The 23,070-nt window shown below is 39.1% G+C and overlaps 1 protein-coding gene across 2 annotated transcripts in view; it reads left to right on the forward strand.

The window, feature by feature from the left end:
* Positions 1-23,070, forward strand: part of PARG (poly(ADP-ribose) glycohydrolase) — a 174,689-nt gene that overhangs the window by 79,506 nt on the left and 72,113 nt on the right. For both annotated transcript variants that reach the window (XM_088463078.1, XM_088463079.1), the window contains one exon: positions 7,091-7,183. In XM_088463078.1, coding sequence (XP_088319204.1) covers positions 7,091-7,183 — 93 coding nt within the window. The remainder of the gene's footprint in view (positions 1-7,090; positions 7,184-23,070) is intronic.

A 23,070-nucleotide genomic window follows, 5' to 3' on the forward strand; every position in this document is an offset into this window, starting at 1 on the left:
TTTTAATTTAATGGAGGGTAAGGGTGGACAGGGATAGGGAGGTGGTAAGGGCAGTCTTTACTGTGGGGCAATGCTGGGGGCAGGAAGGGGGATTAAACGCAGGCAGCAGTTGGGACAGGGAGGGAGTAAGATTAGATAGCATTTGGAACAGTACTGGGTTAAGGAGGGGTTAGGGGCAGGCAGGCAGTACTGGGAATTGAATGACTTTGTAAGCGATTGACTGTATAAGCAACCAATCAGGAGGAGCTGACATGGACCAATCAAATCAGGGGCGGAGACTAATGACTAATTTAAGACCTCGTCTCATCAATCACTCATTATTGCAAAACACCCTTTTTATTCAGCAGCTCACCGAAAAACAACAAAACAGTAGTCCAGTGCACTGTGTCCATATATTTTAGAATCTCCCATTATCAGATGCCAACCCCACATTTTAACTTGCATGAATATTCCGCCAGGTCAGCGGCTGCTTGAGCTCCGGCCACACAATCTCCTCAGCGCCTCATAGTTGAAATTTGAGTCGCTGAGTTGTATACGGCACTTTCTCCATGCCATTGGAGCTGCCTTCTCCACTCCGCAGGGTACCGCAGCTGCTGCATCCAGAAGTGAAGGTGCCAATGGCTGCCTCCTACTCAAGTTCTTTTCGTTCTCACGGCAGCGCTTGGATACATTACAGGAGCCACTGTATTGGCAATGGGACTCGGAAGACATGACAGGAGCCACTGGATTGGCCGCAGGACCTGGAAAACTTACAGGAGCCAAGGGGTTGGCCGCAGTAGAGCCCGTCCCCGAGGATCCACCCATTCTGTAAAAGTGTGTCCCCACTCTTCAATTTGTGGCAAAATATACATTATTGCGCATTTTGGCGATCACTGCTAAATTAAGGTGAACATGTATCGAACCTTTTAAAGAGTGAACAAGAAGTTACCCATAGTAACCAATAAAGTGACCTATAAAATGACATATAGAAGCTGATTGGTTGGTATTGGCATCTTCTCCACTCTTTTTAGAAGACGCAGCAAAAGTAAATGGTGTTGTTTACACTATTGCATTTTACATTCTTACTGCTGGTTTTACGGTTTTAGAAGATGGCATGCCTTGTTTCCCATGTGTTATTGTTGTGTATCCCAAGCTCTGTCCTCAAGGCACCCTAACAGTCGAGGTTTTAAGGAAATCCATGCTTAACCACAGGTTACTTAATTACAACCTTAGTTTAATTTAACCTGTGCTCAAGCATGGGCATACTTAAAACCTTGAAGACTGAGTTAGGGAAACCCATGTGTTAATGAGTTACCAGGGTTGTAATTGAATAGCCTCGGATGTAAAAGCCCGAGGCTACCACCCTTTTCCTCGCGTAGTACATTACCGCAGCTTATATGCAATTTTAATATCCCTATATCTGTACACGGAACACATGCTTCTCTTCGCTAAAATCCCGTTCTGACAAATGTTCTGTAAACAAAAGTTCCTCTATCTCCCCTAGTCCTTAGTCTAGCATAAGTCTTGCTTAATAAAGTATCCTTTCTATATGGGCACTTGCTGCATAGTAGCCATCTGTTTGTCCAACAGATCTTCTTTACTCAGAGCAAAGGATTGTTGTGTTTTGATGTGCATTTAGCAATAAAAAAATCCTCATATGACAACACACCTCTGGCTTTTCTTTTATAGAGGAACTGGGACTTTGGGGTATTTTTTTATTCATTTTTATTATTTACATTTATAAACCTGGGCTTCAAACAAAAATTTTGTTCAGTTTCAGTAACATAAATTAAAGGATCCAGATGTTCTTAAATAATTTCTAATGACAAAATGGAGTAAATAAGGTAGACGTTTTATGGGGCATATACAACTGTGCGCGAGGTAAAAACCTTGCGCCAAATTTAGAAATACAATGGGTATGTGCGCTCCCGATAACCGTGCTATTCAATTAGAAAAATACTGGTAAGGGGGTTATCAGTACTGAAAACCCTGCGCCGCGTAATTTAAACAAAAAAACCAACTTACCTGGCCGTGGTCTCCATGGCTCCTGGTGTCCTCCCCTCTCTCTTCTTACTGGAGAGGGGGCTGCTGGGAGTCCCAGGGGCTTTTGGGAGGCTCCAGGGGCTGGTGGGAGGGGAAAGGGCTGCTGGGAGATGTAGTTCTACCAGCGCCCATTCCGGGGGCTACACAAACACTGCAGGGGCATGCTAACAGAGGGACACACACACACACACTCATACACACTTAAATACACCACACACACTGACATACTCGCCACTGCTGCAGAAGAGCCGACTCCCGACGCAGGATGTAGAAGACAGCGCTGCAGGAGGTAAGCAACTAAGGACTAATTAAGCTAATTGGATACTTTCAATTGCTTAATTAGTCCTCAGGGGGAGTGCCGCGGGGGTGTCAGAGCAAGTCCTGGTGATTTTACCTAAAATCATCGATTTTCGGAAAAATCACAATTGCTCAGGAGGTGCGTGGAAAAAAATAATTCCCGCCGCATGTTTTTAAAAAAAAAAAAAAAACCACAAACCTAATAGAATAGCAAAAAAACCCACACCTGCAGGAAAAACCTCGCAGGTGCTGGATTTTTGCTATTCTCGCAACCTATTAAATATTCCTTTATGTGTTGGAATACCGATGTTTGTCATTAATCTCTAACGTTTTGACATGTACAGTACACACCTATGTTTTGTACAAGAGTTTATTAATCTAATGGGCGTTGGATCATAAAACATTTTAGTTTGTTGAAGTAAGCATAAAAATGGACTGGTCTATTGCATTGTTTTCTAAATATTGTCAGTGAATTAATTTGTTGAAGGCAGTCCTCTGGAGGCAAATATCAAACAGAGCTAGATTGGGACTGTTTATATTACTGTTCAAACTTCTTGTAATATATTAGTCTGTTGTTTTTTTTGTTATAGTTCTACAAATATCAGGATATATAAAATTGTTAGGTTTGTTAAATTGTTTCATTCTGTGTATAAAGAGGAACATTTTCCACGCTTTCAATATTCCATACACATCATTACAGATTATGTAATGTTTATAGAATAACATCTAAGAATAACACAGCTAAAGACCATGTAAAATAAAAAGCAATTGTAGTTTTAAGAGCTGGTGGATAAAGGTAATATTTATTTCTGATCATTTGTATCACTCAATCAAGCAGGGATTGTAAATCCCGACGTGGCACAATACAGAAGAGAAATGCTAAACTCTGACTCTTTGCATGCAGTCGGCATTTTCAAGCCTGATTATTCCATCCTGTGATGGATAGGCCTGTCCAGTACCATGCGTCATGTGTTAGTTTTGTATGATTTGATGAGCTGTCAGGCAGGGATTTTATTTTTAAGTAGTGGCTGGTGCCATCTCCCACATCTTGTTTAGGCTGTCAAGCAAGCTGGATCATTACCTACAGAGGAGCAGTTACGGTGACATAGGGTCATTACTTATGACAATGTTTATTCAAGCCTCTCTTAATTCAGTAGGAGACATTATTTCATGTATATAATATACAGACAACTGTAATGTTTCTTAAAACAATTTTAACTATTTAAGACATTACAAAAAAGGTTTTTTTGTAGGTGAAATGGATCATAACAGAAAGCAAAATATAAAATACATTTAGTTGTAACACTTCTAGTTAATTATATTGTTTTTGGGCGCTTCTAACTAATGGGCACCCGGAGGGCGATATTCAATTGTCTACCGATGTGCTCTCGTGCCGCGGGCACACATTACTCATGGCACCTGTCACGCCTAAATGCATCGGGATTAAACTGCATAAAGCCGCTAGTGCCTGTGCCTTTGGGCGCGACATGTACATAAATTGACTACACCCGTGCAAACTACTGGGCGCCCAGAAGCCCAATTCTGGGCGGATTTCTGCACAACACCTCAGGATGATCCGAGCAGAAATAATGGGCGTCCATGGCACTTATGCCCATCGGCAATCACTTGCTTCAAGTCACTGCAGATGGGAGCTGTGGCAGTGCTAAACAATTGACAATTATTTAAAATGTTAAATGTTGAGTGCGGTGTTGATTGTATGCATCTGAATGAATGTATTGCTTGATATTGATTAAACACTAATTTTTCTGAGGGCTGTCAGATTTTAGTGAGATTTGCAAGAAGTCATTGATTCTCTACACAATTTGTTCTGTAATCCCACACACAGTGGGGCTATACGTTGCCTTATGTTTAAGAAAATCCTATTCAAAAAAGAAAAACTGAGAGCTCAATCCTCCCGAATATAAACACGCTACCCTTAATCCATCCAGTTATCTCATTTAACCCCTTTGCTATGGATGATGAGTGGGACATGTACAGTAAAACTAAGAAGGGGGAGGGGTGAACAAAAATTATCTTACCCTCTTACAAACAATGCGCCCCCCTAGAAGTGCCATAGAAGTTTTTTAGCCTGATGATCAGCATGCAAAATCCCACTGCACCTACAGAAAAATAGTTGAGTCCAGGCATGTGAGAATCCTCCCCAACCTGTAATCCTTCTTTCAAATTATGCAGCCCACTAGTAGTTATTGTCAGGTGTGATCGCCAGACAATACTACCTTTGATATGGAAAATGTATGTTTTCCATATATGGGGAGGGCACTATGTGCCTTATCTCCTCTTTCAAACGATGTGTTCCCCTTTAGTAGTTGCTGTCTGGTTAAAGCCGATGACTTAAACCACAGGTTCTCATGCACTGTTTGGGGTCCTGAGGACTGAGTTTGTTTTCCAGATCTCCTCACAGAATAAAAAGTGAAATAATTAGCTCCACCTGTGGGTCTTTTAAAATGTGTCGGTGAGTAAGGAATACACCTGGAAAACGGGAACTGTTTGGTGTCCTAGGAACGAGTTTGAGAACCACTGACTCAAATAGTACACAAAAAATGCAACTTTCCACACTGAAGGGGGGTTTCTAAAGCCCAGATCTCCTCCATCTTGTGTCAAATAATCATTTATTGTGGTAGGTTTTCTAGTTTAACATATGGTTAGCCTTGTGGACCTACCATATTATTCCTATACACTGTAAGCCCAAGGTTCCCAAACTCAGTCCTCAAGGCATCCTAGCAGTTCAGGTTTTAGAGATATCCATGCTTGACCACTGGTGGCTTAATTAGTACCTCAGTCGATTTGATGTAACCACCTGTGCTCAACCATGGGTATCTCTAAAACCTGAACTGTTGGGGTGCCTTGAGGACCGCGTTTGGGAACCTCTGCTGTAAAGGTGCATACACACGTAACGATTTTTTGAACGATTTGTCGATAACGATAATCACAAATGCCCGGTCCCATTTGTAGTTATCGTTCATCGTCCATTTCGGACTGTCCAACATGACTATTTTCATTAAGGGAAGGAACATGATTCATTTATCGTTCAAAAATCGTTCATTACACTTCAAATAATCGTTCACTTTTTCAAGGGAAAATCGGAAAGAAAATCGTTGGTTACAAAATCGTTTACGTGTGTATGCACCTTAAGCATTTGAGACGGCGTAATAAAAACAGAAAGGCAATGCCATATTCAAGTGCAGATTTTGTGAAAACTTGCACACAGGATCATGTTTGTTGCAGTTCTGGAAAGGATTATTAATTCTGAAGCAAGAACCATAAAGTATTTACTTGTGATGCTTATTGTCTTTTACATTCAATTCATTTTCTTTTGTAAATTTTTTTTGAAATTTTAAAAAAAATTCACGCTTTTTCGCCATTTTGGTAACCTATTTTTGGACATACTGTTGCAAAAATATTAATGATATTTTCTAACAATGCAAAGTCTTTTGAAAAAATAAAGGTAAAATTTATGTGGGTACTATGTAAAATAATTGGTGATGTTGATGTTTGAATGTGATAAACGCAAATGTTAAAAAAATGGTGTCGGCACAGGATTGCGAAAACCCTCAGCAGCAAATGAGTTAATAACCCTTCTAGGATGGACATGAGCTGTTCATGATCTACTCCTACAGATGTGACCAACTATGCATTATTTAATGTAAGTGGACATCGCCATATTGCTTGCTCAGCAATGATGAATTGTCACCCACAGACTACAAAACAGTGCAGCTGTGTTTTCTTACTCACGAGACCTTTTTTGTGGAAGAAGAGCTTGAGACCTGTTTTAAATAAGTAATTATTCAGTATGATGTTTCACTGGGAGTTTCATTTGCAAGTGAATACCAGAGGCAGCTGACAGCTCTACGTCCAGGGTCACACTATATGTTTTGATGAGTGCTTTACACTAGCAATAAAGCATGACAGCCTCCTATTCATATGTCACTTATAAAGGCTTAATGTCAAACTCCAGTCATACAGGAAATCAGAAATTATGACAGCAAGCAACACCTTTTTGATTTAATATATTTACGGTTTTCATGGTTTTCATTTAAACACATACGAAGAGATTCTTTGGTTTTCTTGCATATGTTTTTTTTTTTTTAAATATATATCTGTGAAGGACTGTGTGATGCCCAAGTATGTACCCATTGCAGTAACAAGTATAAAACAAACAGCTATTCTTTTATAATGTGTAGAATTATTTATAGTATGGTGGGAAATACAGAGACACTTCCTATACCATGTACTATAGAAATCGGTAAGGAAGCAAGCCTTTGTGCAGGTATTTAAATCCTGTGTTTTGAGCCATCCTATAGGAAAAATCATTTGACTGGATAGCATCTTCCCTGCCTATGATGTGCACCCATCCTAATTAAGGAATAGTGTACATTTTTCATTGACCTGACTGTGGCTTGCCCATATGTAGGCATATAATCTCATACAATTTTCATATGGGTGCATCACAATTGCCTGTGTTATCTAATCCAAATAAAACTGCATGGAATGGTGCTAGCAAATGATCGGCAAGGGTGCCAGCTAATGTGCCAGTTCAGCCTAAAATTGGCCTTTATTTCTTATGAGAAACTGGGACAACAGGATCTTTGTGTGGGAAGACTTGTTGTAGTAAAACTGTCTCTTTATGATCCTTTTAGTCTCTAAAGCATTCCTATTATTTATTCCTCTGATTTTAAAAAAATGTTTCCAAATGTTTAAAGGTTTATGTGTGTTCAGAATGTTGTCTTAATTTATGTCTGGTCTTGTGCAGGTAATGGAAGAGGCTGAGCGTGAACATCTTTTTACCTCCATTCTTCCTGACATGGTTACATTGGCTCTCAAGCTCCCTAAACTCTGCACTCAGGTAAGAAGCTTGGCTTATAAGCATACAAAGCTGCTCCGGAACGATGCATTAGAGGTAAATGACAGCTAATGCCTGAGTGTCATGGTTAAACCTATGTTTTATGATGAACGTTACAGCTTTCCTGCAATGTCAACTCTCTACTTTGTAGGATTTTGCCATCAATGTCCATTAATATTACTTTCAAATGACCATGTACTACAATTTTCACCGTATATCAGACATGTTGAATTTATCTGTCCGATATTGGAGGGGAAGCTTCCACATTTATTCTTTAGCAATTTCTTGTTTTTGAACTGTAGTTCCATTAGCTAATGAGGTATTGACTACATAAAGTCACATGCCACTCAGAGCGGTCACTTAATGTGGCCGAAGTGTTTTATTATGCTATTTTAGAGCATATACACTATATAAAATGCAGGAGTGAATTTCCATTTTCCAATAATGTAAGTATTTTATTATACTAGGCATGTATTATTCTGCAGATTAGTTTATATATGTTTACTGTTAATCATCTTTGCATATATTGTTAGTTCTAAAAGTCACTTGCACATCACGTTTGAAAACCTAAATCTAAAAATGCCGACTGCTTTGATCCTGTGTGAGCTGCCATTGCTGGACTCCCAGTATTTGTGACAACACGCCAACATACATGCTGGGTCCAGAAATGATATGTTCGGTTTTGTCAGTTGTCTTAGTTGGCTAGTAATCCTGAAATACAAGTTGATCACATATGAAAAGTTAATCACAGCTAATGTGATGGGTCCCTTTAGTTGAAGAAATATGTTTATTTGAAAGAGAAATAACACAAATTTCAAGTTTGTTAAAGTACAGCTGTCATTGAAATGCATTTTGTTCAGTTCACAAAAGGTTTATGTACATTTCTCCATTGTTTTGATCACTTTATAACTGGAAGGTTTTTTGGTCCCCTCCTTCCCCCCTTTATGATTAAACCAAATTTCTCTTTTGTGATTGTGTCAGTTTGAAATGGATTAAGTCTACCCAAATATTTTGTGTGTGCGCAGGCACATGTATCTATATGTCACACCCATACACACCAGTTTGTCACTGGGTAGACCTTGAAATTGACACAATCCAAAAAGTGATATATATGTTTACAGGCTTTCTTTTTATATCAAAGTGAAAAAATTGTACCTAGGAGAAAGTAGGGGAAACAAATGAAGGTTAAACACTCTTACTATTGTCCAGTAAAGCCTATACCCGTCACAGTCCAGGTAAAAGTTTAGTCAAATAATGGCTCTCATAGCCTACCTTAGGTGTCTTCTGCAGTTCAAGGTGGGCGGCCGCCGCTGCTATTATAAACTAACATTGTGTTTTCCGTTATGTGGTGACTGTGCTCTCCTGCTCCTAGAGTGAAGCTACTGTTTGTAATGATCTCATCTGGGGGCAGATGTAAGTAAGTCCCAGCCACTACGGGACCCGTCCGAAATGGGTCCAATGAGGAGGTGCTGGAGACAGAGGAGATGAGTCTGTATGGAGGAGAGGCCGGCCACACGGTTAATGATTTCCCCCATCCAGACACTGCCTTATGTAACTCTATTGTTGCGGGACGCTGATCAGTCCCTGTGGCAGCACTGCGCCCTACATTGGGTGGCGCTCTTGTGTGCCCGCAGTGGACGAATGGTCCTCGACCCCGTGCAGTAGTTATTAATGGGTTGATTACTGCTTAATCTAAAGGTCACTTTTCAACATCTGTGCTGAACTTGACCTGATGATTGATAAATTCAAATTTAGAAATGAGAATCAAGAAGTGTGTCTGGGTGTTACTCCTGGATCACAATTCATAGTAATCCAAATATACTGATCTACAGAAGAAAAGGTCAACTAGAGTAGTAGTGTAATTGCAAAATATATTTTGGGGAATTCAATTCGCCCTGATAATATATCTGGGCTGAAAAAAGGTGGCAATCTCGGGCTTTAACAACCGGGACTATTCAATTACAGCCCTCTTTTCTTACCCGATAAATTATCTGTTATCGGGCGGTAACCCACAGAATCCGGGAAAAGTTCCTGAACCAATGTTTTAACCCATTATTTGCGTCCGATAACGGGCTAATAATCATGTATATCTTTTCGGGTCTACTCAGACCCGAAAAAAAATATGCGTTAAGTGCAGCCTGCGGAATAGCACCGGGGGTAAATTTCCACAGTGAATTAAATTTTCCCCCATAGAAAGTGAAACAGCATATTTTAATGAAAGCTATAGGAGGCTTATCTGTGTGCGAGTCCAGAAACACTTCCTTTTGCAGTTGTATCCCAATTGGAGTTTTAGTTATGTACATCAAGGAATTTATTTAGAAATCACTGTTTGATGCCAATCAATAATAATCCAAAATATGGATCTCTATTAAGGAATTGCCAAAAAACCCTAAGGACTAATAGTTTACCAATTCTAGCATCCAAATTTAAAATGTACATTTATTTTAAAATCATTTTGAATGCTCATGAAAATAAAAAGAAATCTCACTAATCCAAACATGACAAAGACAGAAAACAGAAAAATAGAGTTGAGATTATGCACCTACTGAAAATAAGTGGTTAGTAGAAGCGGAGATGTTGCCCATAGCAACCAATCAGATTCTAGCTATTATCTTGTTGAAGGTGCTAGATAAATGTTAAATAGAATCTGATTGGTTGCTATGGGCAACATCGCCACTGCTAAAAACCTGCACTTTAGTAAATATACCCCTAGGTGTAACATTTACCCAATATCTAAGGCAGGGGTGGGCAATAAGCGGCCCTTCAGATGATGTTGGACTACAAATCCCAGCATGCCTTGCACCAGTTTTAGTATGGCAAAACACTGGCAGGGCATGATGGGATGTGTAGTTCTAAAACAGCTGAGGGGCTGCTTATTGCCCACCCCTAATCGAAGGCAAGCTTTCATGAGTGCAGGAGTTGGGGAAACCCTAACATTACATGTTTTCCATAGACTGTGCTAGATCACAAGCATATTAATTACAAAATGTTGTAAAAGATGCACAAGTAGTAATCATTATTTTAATTGATTCTGTGAAGAAACCAGAAAACATGCACAGTTTGTTTCACAACTTCAGTTCTCAGGGAATACTACCAGTACATGTTTTCCTAGTTTCTTCACAAAATCACTTAAAATAATGATTACTACTTGTGATCTTTTAAAACATTTTGTAATTAATATGCCTGTGATCTAGCACAGTGTATGGAAAACATGCACTGTTAGTGCTTTCTGAGGACTGGAGTTGTGAAACAGTTATCTAAGCTGCCATAGACTGGATGATATGTTGAATTATAAATGTTCTGTTTCACCAATTAGGACATTGTAGCTAACATCAAATAAGTTGTATTAGCATGGGGTTTTCTTGGACTGTGAGGACTCGATACAGACATACCTCTAGGTTCCACCTATATTACCACCATTACTATTTTATGTGTCCCGCCTGAGCATGTACAAATATTTAGTCTGTCCATCTCTATTTTCTCCAATATCATACTTGAAACTGACTAGACAGTGAGTAAATCATTACAAAATGTATTCATCCCCCTGTTGCGACAGCTTTAAGTATGTATAACAAAATGTCTGTCTTAAGAGCATTATTTCCATTCTTCCCGATCAGCTTCATGCAAATGTATTCTTATTTTTCACAGTTAATATACATACATATTATATTATTCAAATCCCTTCTGTCAGAATGGGAGGAAACAGACAATTAGAAAGTTTGAAAATTTGTTGGCACAGTATCTAATTCAGAGATCACTGAACCACTTTTCTCGTGGCTGACACAAGCTAATGAAGCATGAGACTGTTGTGATTTAAGTTACTATTTCATTGTTAGGAGTTACTGCCTTGTCAGTATACTGTCTGCTGTTTTCCTTGTTTTCGGGTCTGTTATTTCTTTCTCTCTGACACATGGAAAATATGCTCCAGGTACGAACCCTGGGTGTTATACTAGTGACACAAGTCACACTTCAAAGAGCATTAAGCATGCAATGTAACATTGCCAACAGACTGCAAAAAGTCTTAAAGCAGAATTGCAATCACAAGCTGATCTTCAGCTTGCTACATACAAATTAACTGCAATTCATTAAGTTAAAATACCAAAATAAAAAAACAACAATGTAACTAAAAAAAAAAATCTAAGCGGCTATTTACAGCTCTGTGATAGAAACCTGGTACTCTGTGTCAAAGATATCTTTACCCCTCTTTGGATAACTGTGTAATGCTTTGCCATGTAGTACTGTACCATTACATTTTATAATACACATTATTTATAATATATAAACAGTTCCCGTCCACATCTCTTGCTTTTATTCACAGTGAGGGACAAGGTCTGGTCTTGTCCCACATAGCAATTTTTATCATGTTTACTTGTTGGTACTGGAGATAGTGGCGTGTTAATTTGTGTTAAGGGGCACATCCACTAAACTATCTACTCCCTGTCCAATCTCTAAACGATTTTCCCTTGATTTTTTCCCTTGAAATTTTATCTTTCAGTCTGAACGATTTGCAAACTATCTTTAATAGATCAAGTGAAATTGACCGGCATGTTCAGTCGACTGACGAGACGATCAAACGACCAGCGGGAGCGTGCATCGTTGATCGTTAACGACCAAACTGCACGATTTATAAACGATTTTTAAACTATTGAACGATAACGACGTCATCGTTCAATCGCCTGCTAAAATCGTGTAGTGGATGCCCCCCTTTAGAGATTAATTGAAGTATGAATTGCTCCTTTATTGTTTTCCCATGTATAGCTAGCTGTTCTGGGCTTGTTCTACTTTGATAGCAAATAAAAACAAAAAGAGGATACTGCCAGTGTCTCATTTTCACTTATCTCCTCACGCTGGTGCTCCTGCCCTCTAAATAAACAAATGACAACACATACGCTGGGAAAATGGATCTAAACAGAAGAAAATGAGTGTATGCTTCAGAAGTGCTTTACTTGCAGTTTTAACACCTTTTGCATGTGCTGTTCATACTTTTGCACTTCATCAATTCAATCTAGAATTATATTCATAGCTTCCGTTAATACTTGAGAATTAGGGCATGCAGCAATCTAAAATATATAGCCAATCATTATTCCTGGACCAACAGTAAGCCAAATGCTAACTTGCTGAGAATATATATCTTTTAACAAAAATGATAAAAAAGCTCCGAAGAAATATATATGAAACATTCCGGAATAATAAATATACATGCAGGTGTACTATCCTGGATTGCTTTTTCTGGGGTTTCTGGTTTAACTTGTTAGAGAGGATTACAATCTCGTGCCAACCCAGTACGGAGGGACACAATACAGTAGATGGCCAGTTCGCCATTATATTTGCTATTGTATTCTCTGTGGCTTGTGACATGAGACACACTAGTTAAAGTGAATGCAGTAGTACAATGCTTGTATAGGCAACCAATATATGGTCTTGTCTGGCAGGGTTGACGTAATAGAGATATATAGACAGGTCAGTTATTGTCTAATCCAGGGATGGGGAACCTCAGGCTCAGGGGCCGAATAAGGCCCGCGGAATCATTTGTTCTGGCCTTCTGAGCTTTTTTCTGGTAGCCTCATCTGGCTAGCAGGATGCCTAGAATGGCACCATGCAGCCAGAATTGATGCAGCAGTGCCGCCTGGAGCGTCCTTAGGACGCTTCAGACGGTCACACCGCTGCCCGTACAGCTCCCCGGAGCATCCTCAGGATGCTTCGGGCATTGCTGTAATCACCGGTGATTGTTGCCCCACCCCCGTGTGACGTCACACTAAGGGGGCGGCGTCTGTTCCGGGCCCGTAAATAATGTTATATATATCAATATGTCCCTCGGCAGAAAAAAGATGCCCAACCCGTGGTCTAATCAGACCAGATAACCTTCAATGATGCTAATTTGATAAAAGTATAACAGTTCTGTTACATAAGGATATTTAAATTATATTATATGTATGTGTGCGCCTTATGATATGCTGGTACTGTATAGTGGGTACTAGCTCTGTTTGTTTCATTGTGCTTTGGTGAAGGTGTGAGGAAACCACCTTTATAGATACTCACTGCACCAGCTGTTTTTTTTGTTCTTACACACCGAGCACTCTTAAGGTGCCCATCCACTAGTGCAGGCCTGGCCAACCTGTGGCTCTCCAGCTGTTGTGAAACTACAAGTCCCAGCATGCCTTGCCACAGTTTTGCTATTAGGGAATGCTACAGCTGGAGAGCCACAGGTTGGCCAGGCCTGCACTAGTAGATCAGGGAAAGACTGTACGATTACGACATCATAATCGTACAGTCATTCCCTTGGGGGGTGCATTGCCTACACTGAACGATTGATCGTTCAGTGTAGGCACATCAATCATCCCCGAACATGGGCAATCTGTCGTTATCAGCAGATGGCCAGCATGTTCGGCCGATGATTGCTGTCGGAAACGACCAGCGGGAGCGCACATCGCTGGTCGTTTCCAACATTTGGATGCATTATTTGTGCACGATTTGCGGCCGATTACTGAGCGATTGCACGATTACGATGTCGTAATCGTGCAATCGTACAGTGTAATCGGCTAGTGGATGGGCACCTTTAGGTGTCTATGTACTAGGCCTCAGAGAGAGATAAAGTACCAACCATTTAGCTCCTAATTGCCACTTTACAGGCTATGTTTAAAAAATTAGTTTGGAGCTTATTGGTTGATACTTTATCTCCGTCCTCTTTATCTTTCTCCAAGGCTTAAGACATAGACCCCTTAATTTGTGGTTGCATTGCACAATGATATGTGCACAGTGATCTCAGTGGAAATTTAGAAGTGGTGGTATATATTATTGTAATGTCTTTTCCCAGATCTTAAAGGAAATCTATTTATTTTCCTTGTTTTAATGTAATGTAAATATTAAGCGTTGAATTTATAACAAATTTTGTTTATTGCAGTGGTTCCCAAACTTTTGAATCACTGCACCCTAGGGTATCAGCATTGCTTTCACAGCATGCCTAAGGGAAAAGTTTGTTATTGAGAAATTCAGAAAAAATGTAAACCAGTAAAGTGAAGTTAATTGTGCTGACCTGTCATCCTTATGTTCACTTATGTAGTAGTGGACAGGTTTGAACTTCTGTTTGTTTACATATTTACATTGACCATAAATAATTTGATTTGGTGCTGGACCACCATCCTGAGGCACCCCTGCAAGTGTCCCGAGGCACCCAGTTTGGGAACCACTGGTTTATTGCAAGCATTGACCTACTCCTGCCAGATCTCTCTGGTCAGTCAGCCTACATTCACATGGGCATTTTTTCATCTGCACTTACAGAAGAGCTTTGAAACACATTCATTGGAAACTCCTAAAACCATGCTGCAGCATAGCTTCCCAATCACTTTACATTATGACTTGGCAGACTTTCTAATAGAAGGCTCCATGTCCTGTACTTCACTTTGGTGACGTTGGTTGACTTTTGGTTTCATTGGCATTGTATGAGCTCTAATTGTTGTATGATAATTCTTACCTAGTAGATATGGGCATGACATACATTTTATAAAACAATAGAGATATAGGATTTAAAGCTGTTATGTACCACTGAGTAGTCCTCTCTCTGTATCTTTGCAATTTGCAGAAGTGGAGCAGAGACTTAAGGCCGATTACACACTAGATGATGTCTAGTGTGTACTGACCTCGTTAGCAACGGGATTCGTCGGGGTGCTGGCATCGGCAAGTGTGTACACACACTTGGAGATGCCAGATGGAGCATGGCCCTCGCTAATGATATTAGTACATCGTCAGTGACCTAGCGGGTACACACTAGACCAGGGGTTCCCAACCACGGTCCTCAAGGCACACTAACAGTCCAGGTTTTGAGGATAGCCATACTGGAGCACAGGTGACTTAATTAGTACCTCAGTTATTGTGATTTAACCATTTGTGCTCAAGCCTGGATATCACCAAAACCAGGACTGTTAGTGTGCCTTGAGGACCGAGGTTGGGAATCGCTGCACTAGACGATGTACCGGATCAGACGACATATCGTCTAGTGTGTACTCTGCATTAGTAGTAGATTACACTCAACAGTGTATTCCCAAACTGGGTGCCATGGGTTGGTCTAGTATCAGATCAAACTATATATGGTCAATGTGATTGGCAGCCACCAGCACTGATTTTGCCTATCATATAATATGTGGACAAAGAGAAGCGCAGCCATGTCCACCACCACCTAATTGCACCTAAGGATGACAGCTAAGCACAATTAACTTAACTTAATAAGTTTTGCTGAATTTCTCAATTAGAAACTTTTGGCCTAGGAGTGCCATGAAAAAGCTGATTCCTTTTTCTATTATTATTATTATTATTATTATTATTATTTTTTATTTTTTTTTATTTTTTTTTAGATGTTTCAAAAGTTACTTTCTTGAATCATGGAGCAGTACAGTAATACAATTTTTATGCCATTACCTCTGGGTTGGGTTTGGTGAGCTGTGGAGTCGGGGACTAACTAATCAAGACTGGCTCCCACCCCCTATATAACCCCTTCCATTCCACTAGAACCTCAGTCTTGTTTTTAATACCTTGGAGTAAGGCACTAACTAGGTCCTAGCTTTTTAATTAGATATAATTTCTTTATTTTTCTGTTTGGGTGCTTAGTTCCTGGCAACAGGCGGCAAGCACTAGCAGAGTGGGAGTTAGGTAGAATAGAGGTTTATGTGAACCATCTAAAGATGGCCTCTGGGAGAGTCGCCAAACTACATAGTCCCTGGGACTCTCTCCATACCAGAAACACATCTGAGGGGGCCACTGGCAAAAAGGTAAGCTTGATACATTTTACATGTAAAAACCTTTTTTGCTGTATTTACGGCTTCCCAGCACGCCGCTTTAGCAGAGTGGCTGGGCATGTTACTACTCGCGTGGCTGCAGCTGTAGGATGTAACAGAACACAGCATGTCGCTCCCATGACGCAGCACCACTACACGTACAGGCGAGCCATTGATGAAGTCATCACTGTGAGCCACTGTACAGGCAAGCCTGTGGATCTCCGGAGGGAGGGTATTTGAGCACTGCTGGAGTTCTGCTTGGCTGAGACTCACTGCAAACTACAGGGGATGGCTGTTTTTTATCAGATAAGCAGTGATAGATTGGAACCAATCTATTGTAATTAATCACCAGCCCAAGTTCATTAGTGTATGTCAAACCCTTGCATTAAAGAGTATACTCTGGAGATGGAATCAACACGCTACCAGTTTTGTGTTCATGATTCATCTAACTGTATTACAGAAAAGCGTACACTTTATAGGCGTATCTACAAAGAGGTTGATCTCAATGTGACATGCAGATTTACACGAAAATACAGGCATTCATTGTTCTACAAGGTTAGCAGTGGCAGTACATAAGTTTCTCCTTGTATCTCATTATCCCTTATCTTAGAATACATACATGCGAGGCAAGGCTACATTGTCTACTCATAACATTATCTGCATGTTTATACATTCCAAGGTTCTTCGGCTCAGAGCTCAGCAGAAATTAGTCTCCGTGCAATATTACATTTAAAGCTATGAATATTTAAAGGCACACACCATCTTGTGATAAGATGGAGTCTTAACGTGGATAGCTTAATAACAGATTTATCATTTTCCCCTCTTTTATTCATAACTTTACACTATACAATCTACCTAAGAGGAACACAATCTTGCTATGCTAAATATAGGTACTTTTATGCACAAGTCCCATCTACAGGCACCTATACATAGGATTACGCATTGTTCCATTCCCCATAAAGCAAGTCCACGGTCCTCAGTCTCTGTCTTTTATTCAGTCCATCTTGTCATGAATATTCAGGGAAAAGATGATAGTCTTGCATTGACCACATGTTTGCTTGTCATCTTCAATGAGGCTGGTTCCACAAATGGTACAACTTGGAATGTTGTCTTAGGCACAGATGTTATCATAGACTTGAGTCATTATCAATGCCTTTAGTGTATTTTCCTTGGAGAAATAACAGTCAAGTGTAAGTAACTTCTTAATCAGAAAAATAGAAAATATTATAGCAATCTAAATGATTACAAACAAATCTAAACCTTTATCAATATTTGAAAGAATTCCTGATATCCATCTAAATTCATAGCTGGTTTAATTAGGAAAACCGTTCGTTATCATTAAGATCATACTCTGAATTACCATGTGTTTTCCTAAACTGGTCTTTCAGTTCCTTGATTTTCTTCACGTGTCCATGTATCAGGTCAGAAAAGTTATCAGCTATATACATTACAGCAGGCTAGTCTCACTATAAGACACATACATTATCAAGCAACTGTAAGGTACTCAAGGATCAGTCTAAACTGTCCAATAACCTTTACTTTAAATTGCAGTTCATTAGAGATCATTTTAAGCTGTGATACTTGGGGTTAAATAGCTCGTTAGACTGGGGTCAGAGGTGCAGAGAGTAGGTGCAGAATTAGAGTCCACACGTAGCATTCCAGTTAAACAAACATAAATGGTGCTTTACTTCCATCATGTGAAATCAGGAAACAGAAAAATAATAAACAAACCTAGCCCTTGTTTAGGGCACTAGCTCACTTCTTGAACCCTCACTACAGAAGCCTCTCACAGTATCTGAGATTGGTGGTCCTTCTTGCCACATGCAGGACTGGACACTGGCCTGGTATAGCTTCCTTAGCTTGTTGGCTGCCACCTCTCACAGTCTGGCCTGCTTCCTTGCAGGTACCATAGCTCAGTCCCAGAGTTGGATAGCCTTCCCTGTATCTCACAGGTCTAGGCACAGGCCTCCTGGACCTCACTGGCTTGCTAGCACAGTGAGCTCTGTCTGACTGGTCTGCCTCAGTCCTCCCTGGACTGAGTTCCCTCGACAGCCCTTACACCTCTTCCCAGAATCCTTTTCTTCTCTGTGTGGGCGGATCTCTACTGCCCCACACAGAATCTGCTGCTCACCAGCACCATCTCTGGTGATACTGCCACAAAGCATATCAAATATTTCATCTGTAACATTATCAATCAATATGGCTTAAAGCTTCTATATGGTGAACATACTATACATTGAGTCTAGATATTGTTACTGCTTCAGCTCTTCATATAAAACTATATATGCAGTTACTCAGCTTGATACTTGTGATAACAATTAAAACTTTTAAAGCTAAAATAAAACTTATAACAAAGCAAAATATACATTTCCACAAGCCTTTGTCAGGCTTGGGGCCTAGGAACATCTATCTATTCATAATATCAAATTACTCCAACTCCCCTTGGAAGAAGACTTTGCAATCGGAGACATATATTCAGGTGTCCGTCCCATGAATTTTCACTGAAATAAATGTAGTCATCGGGATTTGGAATAAACTTTCAAATCTGGGCTCAATAGCCTTCCTGGTATATTTCCTAATTATCATCCAATCTCCTGGTTGTAAACAGTGGTTACCTGTATCAAGATAAAGGACTGGAGTAGAAGAAAGCACCTAACTATGTATATTAGTTAATTGTGTCTGTAAGATTGATACATAGCACACCATATCTGCAGTTGACCTGAATTATAACTTTTTAATTATCTTAATTAATTACCTTGGCCATTGTCTTTGCATCTGCCCTCCAACACGCCTACCCTCCGGGCTAGTGACGAGGCTCATACAAGAGGACATCACATTCGGAACATTTGGGCAGTGGTATAAAATCAATTTGTATCCTTTTGTAAGGAACACTGAGTCTGGGGAGTACTTTTCATAGGGGTTGGGACAGTCTTACCCAGATTATTCAATGCACATGTTAGGCATCCTGTTATACAGGCCTTTGCTGTCTGTGCAAAACCCGGAGCTATCCAATTACGGTTGGTGATGGCCACCATTGTATCGTTCCCCAAGTGCACCTCACCATGTATTTTCTGGGCCATAACTGGGTAAAGTGTTTTTGGTAGACCTAAATGTTGACCTCCCCCCCCCCCCCCCCCCCCACTCACCATTTATCTTTAGCTCCTAGTTTTGCTTTTCTCAGCCTCTGCAGCTTGTACCTGGTGCTTTGTGAGGGCACTTAAGTCAATCTTGGGGGCGGGATCTACCACATAAGTGAGTTGCCCTTGGGAGCAATGACTTCTGGCAGCAACACGTGCGGCCTGGTCTATCAGTCTATTGTCTTCAGCTTCGGGTGTAGTCTCTCAAGTGTCCCCTCATTTTTATCACAGAAAGCCTTTGGGATAACTGGAATGCAGTAGACAGTGCTCTGACGTAGCCAATATATCTTGTGTATGGAACTCCATCTTCAAAAGAAACATTTGAAAAGTTAAATAAGGGCAATGATTCCTGCTTCATTAGTTCAATACAATCATGATCAGGAAAATAAAAAGTTTGTATATTTTCAGTGTCCTCCTTGACACTATCACTATTTACTTGTATATTATCACTATACTCTCCCATCTTTCGAAACCTGCAAAAGTAATGATGACGCAGGGTTTCAACATTGTACCTTTAAGAGTGATATTACTTGTACTTCAAAGCTACTTCGTATTTTGTAAGCTTAACAAGAGATAAATGGTTTCCTTAAGCTTTAGATTTTATAGCTTCATGTGTGATATTATAAGAGTTAAGGGGTGTCCTAACACTATGTCAACACTTAACAGTGTCTAGGTGACAAGAGTTTCCGTGTGATTGTTCAATGACCCCCTATGCATGTGAGTTGGACTCATGACTAAACAGTATACACAGCTTACGATAATCAGGTAAAACCAATTCTGATGCATTCATAATAACTTGTTTTAAAACATAATGAATTTCAATTCATTTATATGTTAATGCAAGGGGTTTCTGTCGTATCAATCCCTTGTTTGCATTATACAAAAGTTACAATTTATTTACATAAACTATTCATTCCCTAAAATATGTAAATAAGCTCAAAAAGGCTTTAAGCTGTTTGGACATCTGCTTTCTGAATTATACGATGTCTTAAAAAAAAATCAACTTTTTGTCTGTATGGATTGCAATTTGTCTTTAAATACTTTTTGCTTGTGCAGAATATTCAATAAAATTGTTTCATGCAAACAATTTTGCTCTGAATTAACACTAAATCGTCCACATATCGTATAACGATTATGATTGCACAGGCAAACAGCCCAATTTTTTTTTTTTTTTACATTAAGATTTGCAGCACACCCTTGTGGTAGTTTAGACTAAACGTACTGCTTCTTTTGTTAGAGACCAAAGGCAGTAAAATACTATGAGGTGGGTGGTATGCCATTCAACAAGGAGTGCAGATTAGGTATCGTTAGTGTATTAAACTTGTAACCTTATATTTCTTTTAAATCATGAATTGATTTAAAGGAGGGCGATCCATCTGCATTTGGGGTATTCTGTTTAATAAGGAACAAAGGCAAGTTTCAACTGGAACACACTTGTTGTAAACACTTTAATGTTACAATCCAATTTACTTACTGTGGGTAACATATATGTAAATAACTATCTTATAATTCCTTGTACAGGATTAAGGAAGAGGTGGACAGCGTTACTTACATTGTCCCCGTAATACCATAACCATACAACACTCATATATATTTATGTAGTATCACTAAAATAAAGGTCAAATAGCAAAAATAAAAAAAACACTTTTTGCATCAAAACAAAGGCTCATATTAAAAGTAAAAAACTGAGATTTTTCAATGAGCTTTTTGTGAACAATTATGTCATACTTTCATATATTTGAATTTCTCACTATCACATTTAGATGTCATTGAACATACACCTTAATTTATGTATCTTTTATGTTAACTACTTCTTAAGCTCATTAATTTTCATTTATGGACTTTAACATTTTGTTTACTTTTTGGCAAATCACCAGACATTTTCATTTTGAAGGTCCTTTGCATTGCAAGCTCTGTACAAATTTCTGAACACTCACTCCCCCTCCCTTCAGAATGTCTTAAAGTGAGATTATCAGATCTCAGATACACAATAAGCAAAACTTCAGCATCTGATTCAAAATCAATTTCTTTTAAAGCTTAACTACAGTACAGGTTGAGTCTTCCATATCCAAATATTCCGAAATACGGAATATTCCGAAATACGGAATAATTTTGGCATGACTGAGATAATGAAATCTTTGATTTTTGATGGTTCAATGTACACAAACTTTGTCTAAGGCACAAATTATTAAAAATATTGTATAAAATTACCTTCAGGCTTTGTGTATAAGGTGTATATGAAACATAAATAAATTTAATGTATGTACACAAATTTGCTTGAGCCACAAAATTAATGAAAATATTGTATAAAATTACCTGCAGGCTGTGTGTATAAGGTGTATATAACACATAAATGCATTCTGTGTGTATATTGGGGTTCCATTTCCAAGATATTTCATTATGATATGCAAATATTCCAAAGAACGGAATATTCCGTTATCCAAAATACCCCTGGTCCCAAGCATTTTGGATATGGGAGACTCAACCTGTATTACATTGTATGGGCATCCCCAAACACGTAGGATTAAACTGAAATATTTTAACACATTTCTGAAATCTACCTATTGCAATTTTTACATGCACTTATCTTTACATTTAAAATCATAAATAATTTAGCACTCTTCACAATTTAATTGAGGATGTTCACATTTCTATGTATTTTTCTTAAAATTTTTGGTATCTTTCTGGGATCAGTATATGATACCTTCAGTCTTCAAACTACAATTTACAGCACCACAATTCCAAATCCTCACATGCTTTACAGTTTATATCAGGGCATAGCCACTTATTTTTACCACTATTCTTTATTGAACAATTTTGGACCAACTGTCATTACAGATGTTACTTTAAAATAATCCTTAAAGTACATACACTATTCTTGTGAATCTGTCTTTAACAAGAACTGGTTTATCACTTTTTTATCTTAATTTTAAAAGTTTGTCTTCAAGTTTGTTACTCTTTATGCAGGGGCCATATGATTTACGTATCTATTGTAATCTTAATCGGATCAAGTGTGCCATTTCCATTCCTTCTGTCACCCCAGGACCTAACACTACACGAATAATATCTGTCCAGCTGTCAATCCCCATGGATTGACAGACAGCTGGACAGATGCTTGCTGTCTGCATTTCCCATATCTGTGATACAAACCCCTATCCTGTAGGTATACCAAAACTCTACCCAGTATGCGGTATGTTTACCAAAACTATACCCAGTAGGTTTACCAAAACTCTACTCTGTACTGTGAGGTACTTCTATTTAGAGGAAGAAACCAGGCACAGATTCCTTTGTATCCTTTCTGTTACTAAAGTGGGTCTCCTTAGTAATTCTGGGCACACAATAACCGTACCTTTTGGGATGTAAATTGATTGCCAAAGTTGTTATAAACAAATCCCAAACTTCTCCTAGTATAGTCTGGAGATAATCTCCATTAATATGGCAACCTACCAACAAACAAAATGTACTTATGTCTATTCACTCTGGAAATATAAAGATCATAAGATGTATCAAAAGACAATACTTATGCCAACCAGGGAAACAAATTATCAGACTTTTAAACACATTATTTGTTCATATTCAAATCTATAAGGGCTATAGTCTGCATACATTTTTAAAGGTTCATTGGACATGTCATTTCATAAAATAAAACACAAAACTTAAAAAAAAAAAAAAAAAACAAGAATCTGAGATACATAGATCTCCGTAACTGAATCCCTAAGCAGACATGGGAATTCCCCAAAACAGTGCAGTCCAAGTTAAGTAGAAAACTACTGATCCCGGGATGAAAGTTAGAATCCACTGTTCTGGTCACTCCCAACGTGTCCACCCACGGATCAGTGCAGGACATCTCGGTATGGGAACCTCCAAGTGATAGATCAGAACCAATCTATTGTAATTAATCACCAGCCCAAGTTCATTAGTGTATGTCAGACCCTTGCATTACAGAGTATACTCCGGAGATAGAATCAACACGCTACCAGTTTTG

This window comes from Taudactylus pleione, unplaced genomic scaffold (assembly GCF_031769625.1).
Source record: "Taudactylus pleione unplaced genomic scaffold, aTauple2 ptg001314l, whole genome shotgun sequence".
NCBI classification, from domain to species: Eukaryota; Metazoa; Chordata; class Amphibia; order Anura; family Myobatrachidae; genus Taudactylus; species Taudactylus pleione.